Genomic DNA, 21,605 nt, shown 5'->3' with positions numbered 1-21,605 from the left:
AAGTGGAGATGAATACTACTAGATTGTAGTACTAAATGACAACACTTTATCTAACTTAAAAGTGTTGATGGTTGATAAACCACATAGGATTGAATCTTTGCTCCATTGGGAAGTTCCTCTTTCAGGTTGGTTTAAGATTAGTGTTAATGGTTGCAAGACTGAAAGTAATAATTCTATTGGAGTAGGTGGTGTTTTGAGAAATTCTGATGGTAAATGGATTCCTAGGTTTTGTGCCAATTTGGGCACATGTGAGACTCTCAATTTTGAGCTATAGGGTCTATACTTGGGCTTACAATTGGCATGAAGATTATGAATTGATAAATTGTTGGTGGAATCAGACTTTGCAGTAATAGTTCATTTGGTGTTGCAAGCTACTGGCAATAATCATCCTTTAGGTCCCCTTGTGTTGGCATGTCGATATTTGCTTTCAAGATCTTGGCAATGTGAATTTTGGCATGTCTACAAAGAAAAGAATTTTATGGCGGACAATTTAGCGACTTATAGCCTTAATTTAGATTTAAGTCATTTTTATTTTGATACTCCTCCTTGTTCAGTTAGTTTTATTAGTGAGGATCGACTTGGGATGTCCCGATCTAAATTTATTATTGAGTAGGTTTGTTTGGGTTCTTGTTTTTAGCCCAGTTTTTAAACCAAAAAGAAATTCACATAATAGTAATATTTTGAGTATAATGCATGCACTATTATTTATGTAGAATTTAAAATTCGTAAAACGTAGAGTTGAGTCATGCATTATGGTGAAGGTTTATACAATCAAGGCTGAAAAAATATTGAGATAAACACCGTTGTTTTGGAAGAACTAGATTGCGTGATGATATTTATAAACCGGTTTGTATAAGAAATTTCACTTCAGATTCCGTAGCGCAGTGTAGGAGCGTGCTAATACCCCTTTGTGGCCTATATTTAACTGAGGAAAAGAGAAGGGGTGCCTCAAAGAGAGAGAGAGTGAAGAGACTGCATAATGCTTAGGGATTCTTGTATGTATTCTTTCCTATGCAATGCCTATATAGAAAGAATAACTATGTATTATTTCCTTACAATGGGCGGGCCATAATTATGTGGTTCAAATTCGTCTTTGGCTAGAATCGAATTTAAGTCATCTCACTTACAAATGAAGAGGAATACCACTATATCGTAGTTTAAGTGACAACACTTTATCTAACTTAAACATGAAAAGATTATCAATAAATAAAAAAGGTTTTTTATATTAGCACCCCACAAAATGTTGAATGCACCCCACATTAAAATTTAATATTAAATAACTTATTTACTCCACTATGTAATGACAATTTTGACCTTATTAGGTTTAAAAAAAATTCTAAATAAACCCCAAATCACCTTTAGCGTATTATTTCTCTTCTTCAACTATCAAAACCCCTCTCACCCTCCATTGTTGAACGAAACCCTAACTAATGAAACTACAGACATGTTGATTGAGAAAAAATATTTTTGATTAATGGAATACGAAATCGATATACCTTCCACATGTATTGAGATAAGGTAATTTTGAAGGTCTAATGGAATCATTTAGTGCCAATCCCCATCAAATTTGTTGGTTCTTTTATGTTATTTGTATTAGAAAGATGGAGACTTAGTTCTTTTCGACCAAAAAAAAAAAAAAAAAGTAAAGATGGAGACCTAGTTCTTCAATACATGAATGACAACATATGTCTGGGAAAACTCACCTTATCATCCCCAAGAGAAAAGTTTAGCGATTAAGAAGGGCAACATTTTCTGCGGCCACCCTTAAGAAAAGAGGTAGCAACTATAGGAATCTATTTCAATTGAATGTTAGACAGCCACACACATGAAATTGAGTTGCATTTGTTCATATAATATTAAATATCAATGACTCTCAAATGATTTGAAATCATTCGGCAAACGAAACGTTCAAATGTTTAGATTCAGTCCATGCAAATTAAAAATGAGTGTTATAAGATTTGAGAAATGTGGGGTGTATGTAGAAAATATAAGATGTATATTGAGAATGTAGGGTGTAGGGGTATTATGGAGAAGTATGTGGGGTAGGGGTGGGTTCAAAAAACCGAAAACTGAAAAAACCGGACCGAAAACCGGACCGAGGCCGAAAAAAACCAAACCGAAAAAAAAACCGAACCAAAATTGTCAAACCGAACCGAACCGAATTTGGTTGGTTCGGTTTCGGTTTTTAAGGTTCGAAAACCGAACCGAACCGAAATAGATTTTAATTATTAAAAAAAAAAAAAACCCAAGGGGTTTCGAACCCATTCCCACTTGGCTGAGTATCTTTCCCTTAAATCATTTTGATAGCAAGTTTTTTCCTGTTAATACTTTATGAGTAGCATATTTATAAAAAAGTAGATCATAATAAGTTATCAATTCTCATCTTTCATCCAATCCCAATTTTTATTTGACCTAGCCGAAAAACCCATCTTTCCCAATTCCTCGCTCTCTCTCTCTCTCTCTCTCCCTCCCTCCCAAAATTATACCCAGAAATCCCAATTTCTTTAACCTAGCCGAAAAAAACCATCTCTCCCTCTCTCTCTCCCTCCCTCCCTCCCTCCCTCCAACCAAACACAACAAAAACCAAGAAATCCCACCTCATAAATCAAGCTCACCTATTTCCCCAACCTCCAATTCCCACCTCGCCTAAATTTTCGAATCAAATCGGCGGAACTCACTGTCCAATTTCATTGGATTTGACGAAATATTAACCATGGTGGAGACTTTGCAGCTAGAACGGTTCCACTCGCCGAGGTAAGTGCTCCGGTTATCCTTCAATAGTTCAACATTTTGTTCTCCTTTGCAAGTTCATTGGATTTGACGAAACGAGTTTTGTTTGATCTGCAAGATGGAGGTAAAGGTTTAATTCTTGGTTTTCTAGGTGAACTGGAAAAAAGAATAAACTGTGCTGTAGTACTCATTGTAAACTTGCAGTAATGTGTTTCTCCCAGTGCAAATAATTCAATAACACAAACCATCGCTTCAATTGTTTAAGTATGATGCCTTTTTCATTTACCACTAACTAGTAATTAACTTTTGCTTCTGTTTTTTTTTTTTTTGTGTGTGTAAAGCTCTGCCTTGCTACTTTTTGGATTCTGTTAAAATGCATAGTTCATTGTCGATCTCAGAAAATCGTTGTTGCAAATTTGTTGCAGGTTGATTTCTCGTTGAGGATGCTCAAGGCAGGGAGAAGCATGTGCTCCAGATTAAAATAAAAAAAAAACAATTTTTTTTGGAAAAAAACCGAACTGGACCGAAACCGAACCGAAAAAAATCAAAACCGAAAAAAACCGAACCGAAAAAACCGAAAAAAAACCGAACCGAACCGAACCGAACAGTAACTTCGGTTTGGTTTTCGGTTTCGGCCAAAAACCGAACCGAACGAAACCGAACCCACCCCTAATGTGGGGTGTATTAATATAATTTTTAAGTGAAAAAACAAATGTGGGTGTATTAAATATGTGAGATTTAGTCAACAATTTGTGAAGTGTTAATATAATAAGCCACAAAAAATCCCTAATTTATATTTAGACAAACTTGAACTTGATTTTGCAAGCAAATTCAAACTTAAAAAAATAAATAAAAAACCACTACTAAAAAATGCCACATTTAATAACCTAATTATCGTTTCTTTATTATTTAAAGTAAAAATGAAAAAAATAAATAAATAATAAAAAAAACTAACCCCTTTATGTTAAGAGGGAATTGAACCTGGGTGGGCACATAAATAAAAACAGCACCAATTTTTTTTTTAATTTTTAACTAACAATATTATCTATACTAAGAGGAGGGGATGAACTTAACCTCATAATGAGTTAGCAATAATATAGTTTAAATTCGTTTTTGACGATAATCGAACCTAAGAACCAATTTAGCATATAAGATATATCCATAACTGTGATGAACATTTGTTATTTGTCTAAGACAAAACAAATCCTTGTACTTATATAAACCAACATAATTTTTTTTGGTGCCCCTCGTTTTTTGGGATGTCGAGTGGTCGCCCGGGTTGTCTTAAGCCAGGGTCGGCTCTGCCACCCTACGAATGAATTCAAAGTTTAAGATTTTGCGTTTCTGCATTACATAAATCTTGAAATTTTAAAATCATTCAACGGTGATAAATAAAATGATGAACATAACTATGACTTGAGAATGGTGAACAAAAATATTCTCCAAAAAAACTACCTATGTAAACCATATAAGTTACAAGAGTAATGTTAGGTAGACTAAATTTGTAAACTAAATGACGTGTTTATCAAAATAAGCACATTAATCAACATTTAAGTAACAATTCAATCATCATTTTGCACATCACTTTTTTTTTTTTAAGCAAATGATATTATCTACAATAAGGAAGAGGATGTGGCCTTTAGCCTCACAATGAGGTAGCAATAATAAGATTCAAATTCATTTTTGGCGAAAATCGAACCAAGACTTCTCATTTACAAGTGAAGAGGAATACCACTAGACCGCAGTACTAAGTGACTCATCTTGCACATCATTTAATTTATAAAATTTAATCTACACATTCATTTAGTCTCTCTACCATTACCGAATTTATAAACATACTTTAAATAGATAGTCTCCTAACATCACCCTATTTAATTACATCACTCCTTTGTTCTCTCGAATACATTACTCTCTCTAATCTAACATTAACCTTTTCATTTGCATTGCTCTCTCTCTCTCTCTCTCTCTCTATCTCTCTCTCATCCGTTGGGCTTTGTCGTATTTCGGTTATCTCTTTCGCAGTAAATTAATAATATAAACCAGTATCTGAAGGAAGAAGAAATTTCAGGTGGACTCAGAACACACAGAAAAGAGACAGAGAGAGAGAGTGGGAGACGTTTTCTCACCATACCATTTGATCCTGCCACTTCCATCTGTGATCTCTCATCCTCCCCAGTATCTCCTCCGGTAGTTCTTCTTCCTCATTCTTTCCCACCATTAATTCCTTGGATTATCATCTTCCATTTTTTATTCAATTTTTTTGATTTTTTATTTGTTTCTGTGGTTTTCATTTCTTCCGAATTGGAGAGAATTAGGAGGATCGGAACCGACCCAAATGACCATGATTTTAGTTGGTAATTGTGCGTTCTGGGTTTGGTTTGTTTTCCGGGGTTGGGTCGAATCATTTGAAAGGAAATCAATTTGGTCCGCTTTTTTGGCGAGAATTGCAAAGATCCTGGGTTGGGTATGCTGAAAATTCAAACCCAGTTGAAGAAATGGGTTGGGCGATTTATCCCAAGTTTCTCATTTGCAATTTTTGTTATTGGGTTTTGTGAGCCGATCAATTACTTTGCTAGGCATATCATGGGTTGGAGGTTTTGCATTAGCAGCATTTACGATTACAGATGTTTAACGCTGTTTGCATTGTTGCTTTAAACATTTGATTGATTGCTATAATATCAGTTCTTGAATTTTTACTCAAGGCTTATGTGTTCTTGATTCTGTGGTGCATTTTGATTTTTCTTTTGCTAAAGCTTAAACATTTGTGGTATTTGATTTATGATTCTGTATCTCATTTCGGCTACCAAATTACCTTTCTCTTGTTTCTTTATGCTGTCGTGTTAACATTCCATTGGGTATACAAAATACCCTGAATCACTGGAAAATCAATGTTCGTTGTAGTGGTAACAATTGTTCTTCATGTTGTGCGCACCACTTTGTTTTATATGGTGCATCGAAGTTAATACCTGTCATTGCATAATTTGATATAAATAGTTGAGTGTAGTTGAATAGAGATGCCATTTGAGTGTAGGGATGCAATTGACAGTGTGAAAGTAGTGTGTGGTGTTCTGAAACTCTCCTGTATATAAGGATTTTTTTCTCTCATCTTGCTTTTCTTGTGTTGAGCAATAAAAAAAAGGAGGTCAATTTAACATTCACAAGTATCTTAATTATGACAGAAGTTGGATAAAGTAATTAGAACCTTTTGTAGATTTTTGTTTGGAGAGGCATTGATAATCTTATATTGTTTAATGGTCTGAGTGAGTCTAATGATGATGGAATAAGATTTTCATTATTGGTTAGACATAAGCAAGAGTGTTTAGAAATTAAGTTAAGTTCATTTGATTTAGTCTTTTTGATCAAATAGAGAGAGTTAATTCAGCTCGCCTGATTCCCGCCAAGCTGCAGTTGAGTGATCAGTTTCGCCAGAGTGTGACCAGATTGCAAATTGAGGCTGACTTAGTCTTATTGAGTTCAACCAGATTCTAACCTGCTCCGACCAATTCTTTTCATTAATTAAGTCTGCCTGAGTAAGCTTGAGAAAAAGGTGGGGTACACGATTCTTGGTCTGATAGACAAAATTGAGGTGGTTATCCTTTTATGGTCAACCAGACCAAGTTCAACTTTATTTTGGTGCAAAACTGAATTGACTCGAGCACATTAATACTGTTTACTTAAAAAATTCACACTTGATTGTGTAAGAATCACAAGATTAAACTACTGAGTACAAGTTCACATATTGGAGGTAAACTAGGCTAAGAGTTCTTGACAAAACTTATAGTTTATAGCATCCTAGACCATATCAAGGGAGAAGTTTATCAATGTTCTAAGTTTGAAGCTGCTTGTTTAGTTTCTACCAAGTTACTAATGTGGATTAGAATTGATGGTCAACTGGCTTTTACTTGTAAAGTATAGTACTAGTTATATAAGGGTTTATGATATTTTAGATATTTAAGATGCTATTTTGTAAGAGGGTTAGATTTCTGGCATATAAATTAATTAAGATTATTGATTGAGAATAAGTTGACTGTTCTCTGTGTTCTAATTTTCTTTCTATTCTTACTTTGTCCTACGTTTGTTTATCATTCCCCTCCCTTGTTAAACTCCTCATACTGTTTCATTTGAGGTGTATTTTGCTGTAATTGGTCTGCTAATCGTGAGCTTACATCTTCCTGAATGACCAATCTGCACGTCACTAGTCTCAGAACCATTGTTTCATGCACCTTCTTATTTTATCCATCATATTGATTTTTTATTATTATTATATCAGTTTCCAGGGTCAGGGTTTTCAGTTGAATGCATGCAGATAATGCAAAGAATTGATTTTATATCATCTTATTTCCATTAGTAAATCTGAATCGTATTTTATCTCTTGCTATATTATGTAAAAATGGATTTGAACTAATGTTTAAAATTTTGTTTTGTTACATTCAGGGTACCAGCATTGCGTTGATATTCCAGATCTTTCAAACAAGTGTTTTATCTGAACCACCTGTGAATACCTTATAGTGTCGTCAGGCATTTGTTGACACTAATGCAAGGTCAAGGGAGTGGTATTGATACTTTCCTTGAAATCACTGATGTTGGGCTTGGATCTCTTTCCAACAGCACTAGTATGAATCAGCAGACTTCTTTTAATAATATGCTAAATCCTGTTGAAAACCGGTTGTCAAGCTATATGATGACATCTGGTGAGATTCCGTGTTTAAATGCCTCTAGTAATGACACCCAGAACTTGAGTGGTTCAGGTGAACCTAGCTCGAGATTGAATCTACAAAACCCAGTGGACGATGATGGGATGAAAATGGAAGAAGGTTGGTCATCTCCGTATAGTGCTTGTCCTGTTATTGGTCAAAGTTCAGAAGAAAGACGAGTTGAACAAAATATCCTTTTTCCTGGAAGAGCTCGTATTGGACAAAGTGGCAATCAGATTCAAGGCAGGCCTTCTTTTTCTCAGGGCTCTCAAAATGCAAATATAAATTCTGCGTATGTGGGAAATAGTGGTAATAGTGCGCCTGGCATGGAAGCTGATATGTCAGGTGGATTAGAAACAGAACAGACATCTTCTGGCAGTGTTTCGCCTGATATTATTGGGACTTCATCCAGAAGCACTGATTTTCTGGTTGAGGAAAATGATGGTAACCCAGGTTCTTCTTTTGGAACTTGGGGCTTATCATGCAAGCGAAAGGCCCTTGAGGGTACTTCAGGCCAGGGTTATTCCGGTGGAAGTTCTAGCTCCCTTCCACAAGCTGAAACTAGTGCATGGAATACTGGTCCTGCTCATTACAGTCCTTCTAGTAATTTAAGTTTATCTACACCCTTGCGTAGTTCTCCTAGTGGGTGTCCTTCAGAACAAAACTCAAGAACCAGGGTTGGTTTGAGACTTGGGACATCTGATACCTTTCCTTCATTAGGTGCAACAGGAAATGGAGCAAGCTCACTGCGGGAATATTTTTGTAGTGGGGGTTGTCCTGGGCCTCACCAAGAATCTGCTCCATCCAACTTATCATCACAAGGGAGATCAACAACTGCAGCTGCAACAAATTCGGGTGGTCCCCAAAGCCAGTTTCCTGCTATGCATATGAGTGGTTCATCAGGAAACATGCTTCCTTTTCCTTGGACTGGTGCTTCCAGTTCAAGAGTGGGCAGCTTATCAAGTTCTCTTATGTCTGGATATAGAGGTGCTGAGTTAAGAGAAGAATCGAACTTAAGAAGCATTCCCAGAAACAATGTGGAGCATTCGACGTTTGCAACTGCTACTGATATGAGAAATTCAGCACAGGATCCCACAATTTGGAGTCTGGCCCCTGGAGAATTAAGCTCTTCTGTAGGTGCTCCTTCCTCTTCAACAATTGGCTCCAGTTCGGCCATTCAGTTTGTGCCTACTCCTGCATTGATCCATACCAATAACCCTCCCACCGAAAATCATCAAAGAACAATAGATTGGTCTTTGTTTCCTTCTGTTGATTCTCAACCCGGAGGTCATAGTCATTATAACCCAGTACCTTCAGGACCTGCTTCCTCACAAGATTCAGGAAGTTCTTCTGGATCTAATAACCAGGGTCGTCATCTACCACATCCTAGGTCAGCATTCTTGCTGGACAGACAAGGTGATGCTCTTAATATGCCCCAGTCACTGCGGGTATTAGCAGCTGACATCGAAGGGAGGCGCCGACTTATATCTGAGGTATGTGTTTTTATTTCTTCCTCCTACTTTTCAAGTACACTCTCATTGTACATGTTCTCTTTGGAGGGCGTGTATCATGGATATTACATTTTTGGAATTAATTTTGCAATGGCTTTTCTCAGTTGGTTTTGTCATTTGGATTTTCAGATTTCAGAGTCTGAATATACATTTTTGAAATGTCTCTTAGTTACTGAAATCTTTCGCCCCATAAATTTTTTGCATGCTAAACTTGAATAAGAGTATTCACTCAAAAATTTCTCATTATAATATTGTACATATTCTCCATAGTTGTTGATGGACAATAAAGGTATTAAGTTTCCACTTTTCAATTTGTGTTTCCTAAATAAGATACTTCTGCTGTGAAAGTGGTCCCTTTTCTTTTGAGGAGCTCTATTTCAACCTCCCAGTCTACATTACCCACCCCGTAACTTTTTATTACAAATTTAGCATTTCACAAAATTACTTTAAAGGATACCATTTACAAGAAACCAGTACACACACTGGCCTTTTTTTTTGCTAAAGGCCAGCACTGTCATCTGCTATCAAGATAAAGTTTGAAGGTTACAAAGAGTGTTTATATGGTGGGTAGTTGAGTTGCTAAGTTAGAGATACTGTAGGAATAATGGGTAATTTAGTTAAAAACAATTAGTATACAAAATTTTGTGGGGGTGGCAAAACAAGGTGGCTGGGTAAATAAATAGGGGTGATAACGGCGCCTCTCTTTTTCTTATGAGTATTATCTTTAAAGTAAGGTGAAACTCCCAGAGTGAATATGTACTGCATTGAGTGGGTACTAAATGGTGGCGTTAATGGTAAAATAACATTTTATGTGTTTATGTAGCTAATTCTAATTTGTACTGATACATTAGCAGATTGTACTTATCTTTGGCCTCTGACTAGGAAAATTAAACTATTCTTTACTGTTTTGGTATTTTTGTACGTTGAGGATCAGTTTTATGGTTGGATATGGGGTTGAGTGGATTTATTTTGGATACCACTGAATGGTTCTTGCCTCTGACTGGTGATACGATGGCATTAGTGTTTCAAGTTTTGTTCTTCTATATCCACTAGATTTTGCAAAAGAATCATTCCCTCTGGAACTAACAATTATAATTTTCTCGTGTACCAGATTCGTCAAGTTTTGAATGCTATGCGTAGGGGTGAGAACTTACGCGTTGAGGTTTGCTATTGACCTCTACATTAATTTCTGTTTGCTTTAACTTTGAGTTTATACGTTTTGTTGCAATTGCAAAATGCTGTTTTGGTAGCTGGCTTAGGCTGATAGTCATTTTCTTTTGACAAGTACGAAAACATGGAGGTACAAGGTTAGATGTCTTGGATGCAGCAGCTGTCATATTTTATGATTGATTTAAAATTAGATTTTTCATTCTCCATAAGTACATTGGAACGCCATAGAAGACACTGAGCTTTGTTTATGCCATTTCTGTGGCCAAATCTGGTAACAGTTTAGCTGCCACCGTGTATACAAACCAGCTTGAGTAATGGGTACACTAGCTGTGACATGAAAAAAGCCCATTTGAAATGAATTTACTACAACAATTTCTACCTAAACAATCTTCTGATATGTTGTGAAGGTAGGCAGTTTATCACATTTGCCCATTTGCAATAGATCTGTCTGCTTTACTAGGTTAACATCCAAACATAGCAGAAGTATGGGCTCGTTTGGAGGTGCTTTTAAAATGAATGAAAGCGTTTTTAGAAAAAATATTTTTGGGCTTCAAAAGCACTTTAAGTGCTTTCTGCAAGAAGCACCAATTATGTGCTTCTTCCAGGAAGCACTTTAAGTGTTTTTCTAGGATTTACTTGCATATTTACTAATGATTGGTTCTAAAAATATTTTCACCAAAAACGCTTTCAGTCATTTCAAAAGCACATCCAAACGAGCTCTGTCTTTAGAAAAAAGCAGCATGGAATACTGGTTATTCTACTGTTCAACGCCCCCAATTTTTTTGGTGCGGCACATTGGACATTGGTCTTTTGTGCATCAGCGTAACATTAGGATTTTTTCTTGAGTAAGAAGATAAAATATCTGGATAATCAGTCATCTGCAATCAGGGTATGTTTATGAGTAGGTACAGGCTTGATTGTTCTTTCTGTTAGTATCTATGGTTAAATGCTTTTGTTGAACAATGGGAAAGGAGCTGGTCTCATTGCTGAATACAGCAGATTACATTTAGTTGACAATCAAGATTCATGTGGTGATGTCAGGATTATATGCTCTTTGACCCATTCATATATCATGGTATGGCTGAGATGCATGACAGGCATAGAGACATGCGCCTTGATGTTGATAACATGTCTTACGAGGTAAAATAAACAGGGGCAAGTATTTTTCCATAGGCTTTGTTTTTTTCTCTGTTTCAGAGCAGTTCTAATAACAGTACTTTTGGACAATAGGAACTGCTGGCATTGGGGGAACGTATAGGAGATGTTAGCACTGGACTGAGTGAGGAGACTATTATGAAGTGCATGAAACAGCGAAAATTTCTTGCTATTTCAGAAGAATCCTCAGCAGATATGGAACCATGCTGTGTCTGTCAGGTATGAGCTATGTGATTATCTCTATCCACACAAGAACACAGCTAGTTGCTTTCCCATACTTCAAGCAGCTGATTTATTTATTTTTGTTAACTTGTTTGAATCCTTATCATGGCAGGAGGTATATGCTGATGAGGATGATATCGGCACACTAGATTGTGGGCACGACTTCCACACCAGTTGCATCAAACAATGGCTAATGCAGAAGAATCTGTGCCCGATTTGTAAAACAACAGCCCTGCTTACTTGAAAGGGAAAACCATTGATGTCCAAGCCTGAAATTTGATTTTCTTGCTGCTGTATCATTAAACCCGAAAGTTGGGGGAGAATCTAGTCCTCCCTCCTTGTCTGAAACTAACTTTATTTGTGCATGAACTGCATGGTTTCATAAAAAGCGGAAAGAGCAGCCGTCAATGGAAAAATAAAAAATAAAAAGAAGAAACTTTGCTGCGTGGGTCATGAAGGGATTTATATATCAGCTGGCCAAGGGTACTGTTTTATTTCTTTTTCTTTATTTATTTTTATTTTTTTTAATTTTTTTGTTGAGAATAATGAATGTATTTGAATAATGTTTCTGGATTTATGAAGCCTTTGCTGAATTGGAAGATTGACTGTTTCATATTCATTGTTACTTGTCATATGCATTGATTTTACTGAACTTCAACGCATGACAATCTCATATTTTGTTCTCATTTATGGTTAACCAAATTGTCGATTCGATCAGCTGATTTGTTGAATTTGAGTTTCAGAGATGGGTTTTCTCTCTCTCTCTCTCTCTCTCTCTCTGATTCATTTAGTTTGGAAATATGGTGCTACTTTGGAGCTGTGGTTGTCTGAAGAGGAGGGAAACATCTTTGGATGAATTATGGTCTGGTTGGGAAGGCGGGAAGGCTTGAGTTTGGAACTAGAAATATCATCACGAATATGGTTTCTTACAAGTGATTATTGTACGCCAATTTGTGCTCACATACGGCGCGGATATAAACAGGAATATGCATAAAAAGAAAATGGTTGTGGAAATTATTTTGTTTATGATTTTTTAACCTTAACCACATTAAGTTTTTCAGTGTGTACAATTAGTATTACTAATCCATTATGTTATGCTACCGGATCAAGTCCATAATGTATTAATAATCATGTTATTCATTCATATTATAATACGTAAATTTTTAATACCAAGTATCTGTATGACGATAACATTTAAAACATTTCTCATTGAGAACCTGGCGCTGCCTCGATCCAATGTGCATTACAATCCATGAGAACCCCTCCAACTGGCACAAATGATACTGTTGGAGCGCATCAAAATTGTCAGATAAGAAGGAGGAGGTTTGCTGCAGGCCAAAAAAAAACCTGATCTTTAGGCAATCTCCAATCGAGGGCTAGCCAGAGGGCTCGTTTTAGCCCTCTGGCCCTCCAAGATATTAATATTTTAATGAACAGTACATGGCCATATTTGTCTCCGTCTCCAACCGATGGCCAAATGGCCATATGACTTGTTTTAGCATTGTCACAAAAAAACTGTCTCCAACCGAGGGCCAAACATAATTTATTATTTAAAATTAAAAACTACAACAACTTAAATTCAAATCCAACAACTTAAATTTAAAAACTACAACTTATATTTAAAAACTACAACAGTAACTGGCCCAAAAAACCCAAAAAAAAATAGAAATAAAAAATGAATACAATGGCTAGTCAGCTAGCTGTTGGATTCAAATTTTTGTTTAATCATTCCTGTCGGTTATAACCGACATGAATACTCAACCCTATGCCCCAGCTCGGGCTAGCTAGCTGGCTGCTTGTGGCTAGCCCTTTGGCCCTTTCAGATTCCACGGGGCCCACGAGTCATTTGGCTTAGCCCTCAGTTGAAGACGATTTTCGAATTATTTCTGACTCTCTGATCCTCTAAACCCTTCGGTTGGAGATGATCTTAGTTTCTCTCTTGTGGCCTTATCTCTTCCATATGCACCAAATTCCAAATACACAGAAAGAATCAATTATTTGTCTTTCACTGCTACTTCTTTTCGATTTTATACCAAATACCAGTTGATTTTTATGTGAAAGAGTTTAATATACCTTGTCATATTAAAATCTGATGTGAAACTTATTTTGGAAAACACCGCTTTCTGTTTGGTATTCAATTTGACCATGTTTAGTTTTCAAAATAAATTGATAACTATTTCATTTTCAGTTTTTTAATTTTTTTTATTTTCAGTCACTTTTTCAAAAACAAAATAATTAGATTCGACAAGAAAATCAAACACACTCTAATGCTATTTATACACTCACTTTCACTTTCCACATACCCATATTAATTTTTTGTCATTAATTTTCTTCAATTCATTAAGTATAACGATCAAAAATTGAAAAAAATGTGTGAGAAGTAAAAATGAGTGAATAGCACAAATGCCCATATCATATTGGAGGTCATGTAATTGACCAAAAAAAATATTGGATAGTCATGTCAGTGAGGTAAAGTAACCTAATTCTACGGTTTCTCCTGGTTTAATATGATTACACTTCCACTTTTTTCCTCTAACTTTATCAACATGACCAAAGAAGGAAGGAGAAGCTACCATCCATCCATACTCTTTGGTTTTTGCTGCATGCAACTGTAGCTTTTTTACGTGTGGCGTGAGTAACACATCATTCTTCGTTTATTTAGGGCCAAAAAATATGTTTGGTAACTATGATATAAAATATCGATGATATTGGAAATATCGGTAGTTCAAAAATATGAAAATTTCGATGAAATATCGGGATATTATCGATATCGATAAAAATTGAATAAAAACCACGGAAATTGTAAGAAAAATTTGGAAATTTTTATTGAAACTTTGAAGAATGTTTATTTAGTCAATTATCTATTAGGTTATAAAAAAAAATAGAAGGAAATGCATTACATGATGGATTTAATTGATTTAAGTTCATTATACAGCGAACTGGTAAACACTGAGAGTGTAGAAAATATGTAGTAATTAATGAAAAAAAGATTAAACACACCATAATCATTTATATATAATGATTTACTACAATATTTTACACTTTATACATTGCATGGTAAGATACATGAGTGATTTAGTACCACATAAAGTTCCTATGAGGTTCAAAATTTTCACTATCTTCATCATCTCTATGTGTAGAGTAAGTTTATTGTGAAGAGTATTCATCAAATGATAAATCCCCAAAATAGTTTTGCATGTAATTGTTAACATGCCACTCATATAAATATAAATATTTTAGCATATTATCACTAAAACATAAGTGATATATGGTGGTTTCGGTGTTGGAGAGTAAAATGGGAGGGGTTCAAATCCCCTTTGTGTTTTTTTTTCCTCCCTTTTTTCCCTTTTTCTTCTTCTTTTTCTTTTTTTTTTCCCTTCCTTTACATCGATATTTTCGATATTTTAGCGATATTACACCGATATTTTGAGCGAAATTATCGACATCGATATTTTCCGATATTATCGATATTTGTACGATATGTACATGAATATGTTCCGAAATATCCGTGATTCGAAAAAACCGAAATATCCTTGATATTTTGTCGATATTATCGATATTTCAGACTATGTTGGTAACTAAAAAAATGGCTGTAGACATCGAAATTTCGGTAAATAAATGTTGACCGATAAATCAAAGTGTCAACGCTCATGTATTACATAAATTTTACACATAGCGTGTGACTCAACGAAAATTGAAATGAGTTGGAAAAGTTATCAAATAGGACACATGTCAACACCTGGCAGAAACAACTTATTTCATCTGGGATATTATATTCAAAATTAGGCCTTGGAAAATTCTATAAATACAAGCCCATTTCATTCATTTGGAGGGAGAACCAAAATCATTAGGCAAAATTCTTGAAGTTCTGAAGCTCTGAAACTCCAAAGCTCTTAAGCATCCAGGTTCCCGAAGAATTAAGAAAGCTCTATTCGTTCTTCGTTCTTCGTTCACCGTTCTTCCAAGATCAAGCCCCGACGGCCCTTGGATCAACAATCATCCACCAATTCAAGATCAAGCCTCAACGGCTCCTTGAAGAAAGTGTTCTTCGTTCATCGTTCTTCCAAGATCAAGCCCCGACGGCCCTTGGATCAACAAGCCACCGTTCTTCAAGATCAAGCCCAAAAGCCCTTGAAGATCCGTTCATCATTGTTCTTCAAGATCAAGCCCAAAAGCCCTTGAAGATCCGCTCATCGCCGTTATTCAAGATTAAGCCTCAACGGCCATTGAAGAAACACTCATCCTCAAGATCAAGCCCCAACGGCTCCTTGAAGATCCGCTCAAATCCATCTTCAAAGATCAAGCCCACGACCCCTTGAAGAAACTTCCAACAGTTCATCCAAGATCAAGCCTCGACGACCCTTGGATCAATCAAACATTCACAAATCAACACCTTACGGAGATCGAATCAGAGGATCAAATTTAAGAGAGATTGTAACCCAAAATCATCAAATACAAATATTTGTTTGTGCACGTTGTTCTTGTCTCTTTCGTTTCAGGAAAATTCCGTGTACACAAATTGGCACGCCCAGTGGGACAATCTCTACCTCTCATCTCTTTCTCCGTTCAAGGAATCCAAACACACCTTAAAGTCAATGGCATCAAGCAAGGGACAAGCCGTTCTCGCAATCACTGAGGGAAGGATCCTAAGCACTTCTGCCGTAAATGGACCATCCATTGGCGCCACAACCGCTCCTCAACATGCCACTTCAAAGTTGGTGCCGCTAAAAGAGCAAAGGGAGCATCAAAGGTGTGAGTCTGTCATCAACCTGACCTCGCTGGGGGCACCGAAGCATGCTGCTGAGGCACACAAGATGACATCCCAAAACAACCAACGACGTTCTTCGTCAGCATCTTGGATGTCTAAAGGAAAGTCACGTCTATTGGTTGCACAAGTCATGACCATCGGCGTTACCTCCATCGAAGAACAACTGGCTCAAATGAATGAAGCAATCGCAAGGCTAACCCGAACTGTGGAAGAAAAAGACTTGCAAATCGCTGCACTCGTCAGTCGACTGGAACCACAGGACGGCGAGAAACCCGACCCAGAAGATGAGCCTACGGTAGAGAGAATCGATGCGAAGCCGAAGCCAGACCAAGCAGCGGCACTCATGGGATCTCTTTCTATCCAGCAGCTGCAAGAGATGATCACCAACACCATCAAGGCACAGTATGAAGGGAGCTCAAATACTTCCGGGTTGTACTCGAAGCCGTATTCAAAGAAGATCAACGCCTTAAGGATGCCGAGGGGTTATCAACCGCCAAAGTTCATGCAATTTGATGGAAAGGGAAACCCGAAACAACACATTGCCCACTTTGTTGAAACTTGCAACAACGCAGGGACTGAAGGGGACTACCTCGCCAAGCAGTTTGTGCACTCGTTAAAAGGAAACGCCTTTGAGTGGTACACAGACCTGGAGCCCGAGTCCATCAACAGCTGGGAACAGTTGGAAAGGGAATTCCTCAACCGCTTCTACAGTACCCGCCGCACTGTGAGCATGCTAGAGCTAACGAGCACAAAGCAGTGGAAGGACGAACTAGTCATTGACTACATCAATAGATGGCGCACTCTAAGCCTCGATTGTAAAGACAGGCTCTCGGAAACCTCTTCAATCGAGATGTGCATCCAAGGCATGCAATGGGGTTTGCAATACATCCTTCAAGGCATTAAACCACGGACCTTCGAGGAATTGGCCACTCGCGCCCATGACATGGAGTTAAGCATCGCCTATCATGGGAAAAAGGAACCGATCGCCAACTACAAGAACGACAAAGTTCTTGAGACAAAGGTGGAGAAGGCTGCATGGAAACCCACCAAGGAAGCGATGACGGTCAACACATCTCCCGTCAAAATCTCCACACGAGGCAAGGCGATTCAAACCGAAGCTTTTCGTGATCAAGAGATACGTAGACGCACTTTGAAGGAGCTTGAGGAGAAGACTTATCCATTCCCCAACTCTGATGTGGTTGCCATGCTGGATGACCTGTTAGACAAGAAGGTGATCAATTTGCCTGAGTGTAGACGACCGGAAGAGATGAATCGTACCGACAGTCCAAGATACTGTAAATTCCACCGTTTCATCAGTCATCCGACAGAAAAGTGCTTCGTGCTGAAAGATCTTGTCATGAAGCTGGCTCAGAAAGGAATCATTGAGCTAGATCTTGACGATGTGGTGAAGTCAAATTATACCACCATCACTTATGGCTCTGTCAACTCAAAATCTTCACCTCAATCGCTGGGGGCATGCTCCAAAACCATGCCAGTCAAGCAAAGCAAAGTTGAAGAATGGACTCAAGTCACTCCTAAGAAATTGCACAAGAAGCATACGTCTCCTCCATAAGTCCGCCAATCGGAAAGGGGGCAAAACAGCTCTTGTCAACCTTCAAAACAACGTGAACGTGTTGAAGATGATGAAACTTCGACACGAAGATTGTCCATCCCCATCACAATGCGTGATTTCTTGCCCGAAGACTTCTTGCTCGAAGACTTCTTCAATCACTCGGTCAAGGCTCCTTGCTATGAAAATTGCAAGGAATGCCTCTCCAGGATCGTTTGAAAAATTCACAAAGCTCCTTGTTCGCACGAGCCTAAACTGCACGAACCAATGCTCCTTGTTCGCACGAGCCTAAACTGCACAAACCAAAGCTCTTTGTCCACACGAGCCTAAACTTTAGGACACGAGGCTCCTCGCCTACATGAGCCTAAACTGCATGGCACAAAGCTCCTGGTTTGCACGAGCATAAAAGGCAACACCAAACACTCCTTGCCTGCAAGAGCATAAACTACGTACGGCACAAAAAAAAAAAAAAAATCTGTATTTGAACTACATCATGACTTAATCTCTTCTTGTGAGGGGTACGTAGGTAGATCGAACGTTCAATTTCGAGTTCAGTCACATCAAAATAAAGAATAAAGATTTTTATTAAAGGTTTGATTAATGAAGTTCAATGTTATTACAATTTCTTTGTACAAAAAAAAAAAAAAAAAAAAAAAACAACAACAAAAAATATATATAATATATATTTTTATATATGTTGAAATGTCCACTTAAAAGCCGCAATGATAGAGCAAAACAATCTCAATCAAATTCTACAGCAGGCCCAGGTCCAGCTCTCGCCAAGCTCACCAAATGCCATGGGCCGGCCCAGTGCCATATCATCTTCATCTCAATCGATGCAACCGGATACCACCAACCCAAAACGACACCATCCTCAACCCAAAACGACAATGCAAGCACAGCAAAACCCTAACATCCCAGTTAGCGAAATCTACTGTTCTCTCCTCCATAAAGCCGACAAGAAATTCTCCAAAATCAGAGAGCTCCCCTATTACCACCGCAACAGGCATGAGTACGACGCGTATTTCTACAAGGTATTCAAGGTGTACACGCAGCTATGGAAATTTCAGCAAGAAAATCGCCAGAAACTTGTGGAGTCCGGTCTCCGGCGATCGGAGATTGGCGAGATCGCTTCACGAATTGCGCAGCTCTACTTGGGGCAGTACATGAGGACCAGCGAGGCAAGCTACCTCTCCGAGGCGTACATATTCTACGAGGCGATTCTCAGCAGAGAGTACTTCAAGGAGGGCATGTTTCAGGACCTGAGCTTGGCCAACAAGCAGCTCTGGTTTATTTCGAGGTTTTTAATGGTGTGCTTGCTCTTGAATCGGTGAGAGATGGTGCAACAGCTGCTCAATCAGCTCAGAGTCTTGGTTGATGAAGTGCAAGAGGACCTTCCAGGAAACTGATTTTAAAGAATGGAAGCTGGTGATTCAGGAAATAGTTAGATTTTTGAAAGCTGACACAACTTTTATGAATATCAGGCCTTTGAGATACAGTATTGTTCTAGACTGTCATCCTGATTCCCTACCACATGTTTCTACAACAGTTGCAAAGAGGTCCTTGAGACTGCGAGATGCTATACTGAGCAGCTACCATCATAATGAGGTAAAGTTTTCAGAGCTTACTCTTGACACTTTTAGGATGCTTCAGTGTCTGGAGTGGGAACCTAGTGGCTCATTTTACCAATCTAGTGGGGCTAAAAATGGTTAGAATGGGGCTCCGGCATCTAGCCGCATTAATTACCCTCAAGATATTGCCGATCCTACTCTGCCACCTAATCTAAGAAAGGCTGTCTTATATTGTCCGTCTGTTACACATTTTCTAGCAGTTTTGGCCACATTTTGTGAGGAGCTTCCCCCTGATGGAGTTATTTTGATATATCTGTCAGCTTCAGGTGCTGGAATGTACTCTGATGTGATGTCCCCTTCTACCTTGGCCTATTCGTCTGATAGGATAAACCCTTCTCGTGGACAAGGTAAAAGAGATGGTTCAAGCTCTCAGGTGGGCTGTTTACAGTTTGGTAGCCATAGAAACGGATGAGTGAATAACATTTATATGAGTGACTTGGTTCCATTTACAAGAAGACCGCTTGTTTTAGTTATTGACTGTGACAACAGTGAAGCTTTTGAGGTTATAAACGGAGTACAAAAAGGAGAGACGGTTGCAATGCTCCTATCTTCTAGCTCCTCATATCACGCTACTCTCGGTTCCTCTCGTCAGTCAAGCGGAAGCCTATTCACTATTTTCCTCACAGCTCCAGTGCAGGCTTTCTGTTTACTGCTTGGTATTTCACGCTCTTTGACATTGACAACGGTTCGTGGAGCATTTTCCGGGTCGATTTCCATTTTCCCAAGGATCTGGAATCTTCTTCTGGGTTCCCGATCACTCCCACTCGAGTCACTCCATCGGGGCTCCACTGCTTCACTCCGATAACTCTGACGATATGATTCAACAGCTCGTCGCCGTGCTCGAGGCCGTTTCGACTGAGGCGCGGAAGCAGGCGGCGATGGAAATCAGGCTCCTCGCCAAGAACAAGTTAAAAAATCGGCTCAAAATCGCCCGAAACGTCGTGATTAAGCCGTTGATTTCGCTCCTATTGTCGTCTGATCTCCAGTTCTAGGAGTACGGCGTCACTGCGATTCTCAACCTCTGCGCCAGAACCGTCGTCACAGGCACCATAAAATGCTGGCGGGTCAACAACATATCCGAACTGCCATCTGGGTCGGATCAATTCTCCTCGATTTCAACTGGGTCAGGTTTCTCTGGCGGAATTTCCAAAGCCACCCTTCGGGTTCGATGCTGGGCCAAAGCAACCGCGTGGCAGAAGATGTTCTAAACACATAAAAGATTGTTGCAATTTGCAAAAGACCCTGCTAATAAGCTTGCCGCTGAAGTTTGCTATGTGCAAGTTTTATCCTGTCTTCAATGGAAATTCTGTTGACTAGGCCAATCGGGAGAAATCGCCATGGTCCATCTGCTGCGACTCCTTCAAGCCGTGGGTGAAGCTGTGCTGCTACTCCTGAAACTCGATGTTGCAGAAAAAGAGCTCAGCGTCTTGACCTGCCACCAGTTCGTCCTTGAGGTCTGCTCCGCGATCCGGATGGTAGTACCTGCAGTGTTTGCTGGCAAAATTGGCCTGTTTCTGGGAGATTGATTTTGAACTGGTGTTGATAAAGACTGACTCACCATCATAGCAACTCACTGCTGCTCCTACATGGCAAGACGATCTCAGAGGCAGGAGGAGCAGAAGCTGATGATGTTGAGCCTTTCCTTTGCTGCAATGAAGACTTCAAATGACCATGATCAAAGCTGATCCCTCCTCACCAATAAAGCTCCACCTTCGAGATGCTGGATGGTGGTGCCAACTCTGTCATCACACCGTTTGAATCTCCACCAACTCCTCCTCGCCCAAGTGCTGCATCTCCTGCGTCCAAGCTCGCTGCTCCAGCTCCGCAAGGACCCTTTTGTGCTCTCTCCTACATTCACCTTGGCGAAGCCAACCTGAGCCCGTCGCTCGCCGTCAGGATCCACATCCTGCTCTTCATCCACCAGGCTCCTCCATCCTATCCCGCATCCTATATATATATATATGTATGTATATGTATGTACGTATGTATGTATGTGTGCATATAAAAAATTACAATATAAAAAAAAAGGAAAATAAGAGACATGGTGCACCAGGCACCGAAAGTAAAGAAAAAATAAAAAAAAATAAAAAAGATGAATGGTGGTGCACCCGGCACAGAAAGGGGAAAAGAAAAAAAAAATAATAAAAAAAAAAT

At 38.6% G+C, this 21,605-nt stretch overlaps 2 protein-coding genes, 1 long non-coding RNA gene and 1 pseudogene across 4 annotated transcripts; all 4 read left to right on the top strand.

Moving 5' to 3' along the window:
• Window positions 1–2,423: 2,423 nt before the first annotated feature.
• LOC139195905 (uncharacterized) lies at window positions 2,424–3,502 on the top strand. The gene is made up of 2 exons (XR_011580980.1): window positions 2,424–2,754; window positions 3,156–3,502. It is a non-coding gene; the product is annotated as an uncharacterized lncRNA (long non-coding RNA).
• A 1,126-nt stretch (window positions 3,503–4,628) lies between these two features.
• LOC103428128 (E3 ubiquitin-protein ligase MBR2) lies at window positions 4,629–12,081 on the top strand. Of its 2 annotated transcripts, none has more exons than XM_008366228.4 (6): window positions 4,629–4,917; window positions 7,165–8,917; window positions 10,047–10,097; window positions 11,147–11,245; window positions 11,336–11,479; window positions 11,595–12,081. In XM_008366228.4, the coding sequence occupies exons 2-6, from the start codon at window positions 7,265–7,267 to the stop codon at window positions 11,724–11,726; spliced, it is 2,079 nt and encodes a 692-aa protein (XP_008364450.3). In that variant the 5' UTR covers window positions 4,629–4,917; window positions 7,165–7,264; the 3' UTR covers window positions 11,727–12,081. The 2 variants fall into 2 exon arrangements, 1 of the variants encoding a protein (XP_008364450.3); XR_003773180.2 differs by having other exon boundaries at window positions 4,702–4,917; window positions 10,047–10,077.
• Window positions 12,082–18,674: 6,593 nt separating this feature from the next.
• On the top strand, window positions 18,675–20,140 carry LOC139195904 (uncharacterized; annotated as a pseudogene).
• LOC139196100 (uncharacterized) lies at window positions 19,879–20,443 on the top strand. Its single transcript, XM_070821761.1, has 2 exons — window positions 19,879–20,136; window positions 20,279–20,443. The coding sequence occupies exons 1-2, from the start codon at window positions 19,879–19,881 to the stop codon at window positions 20,441–20,443; spliced, it is 423 nt and encodes a 140-aa protein (XP_070677862.1).
• Window positions 20,444–21,605: the final 1,162 nt, after the last annotated feature.

This window comes from Malus domestica, chromosome 05 (genome assembly GCF_042453785.1).
Source record: "Malus domestica chromosome 05, GDT2T_hap1".
Taxonomy (NCBI): Eukaryota; Viridiplantae; Streptophyta; class Magnoliopsida; order Rosales; family Rosaceae; genus Malus; species Malus domestica.
This window is presented reverse-complemented; position numbering and strand designations above follow the sequence as displayed.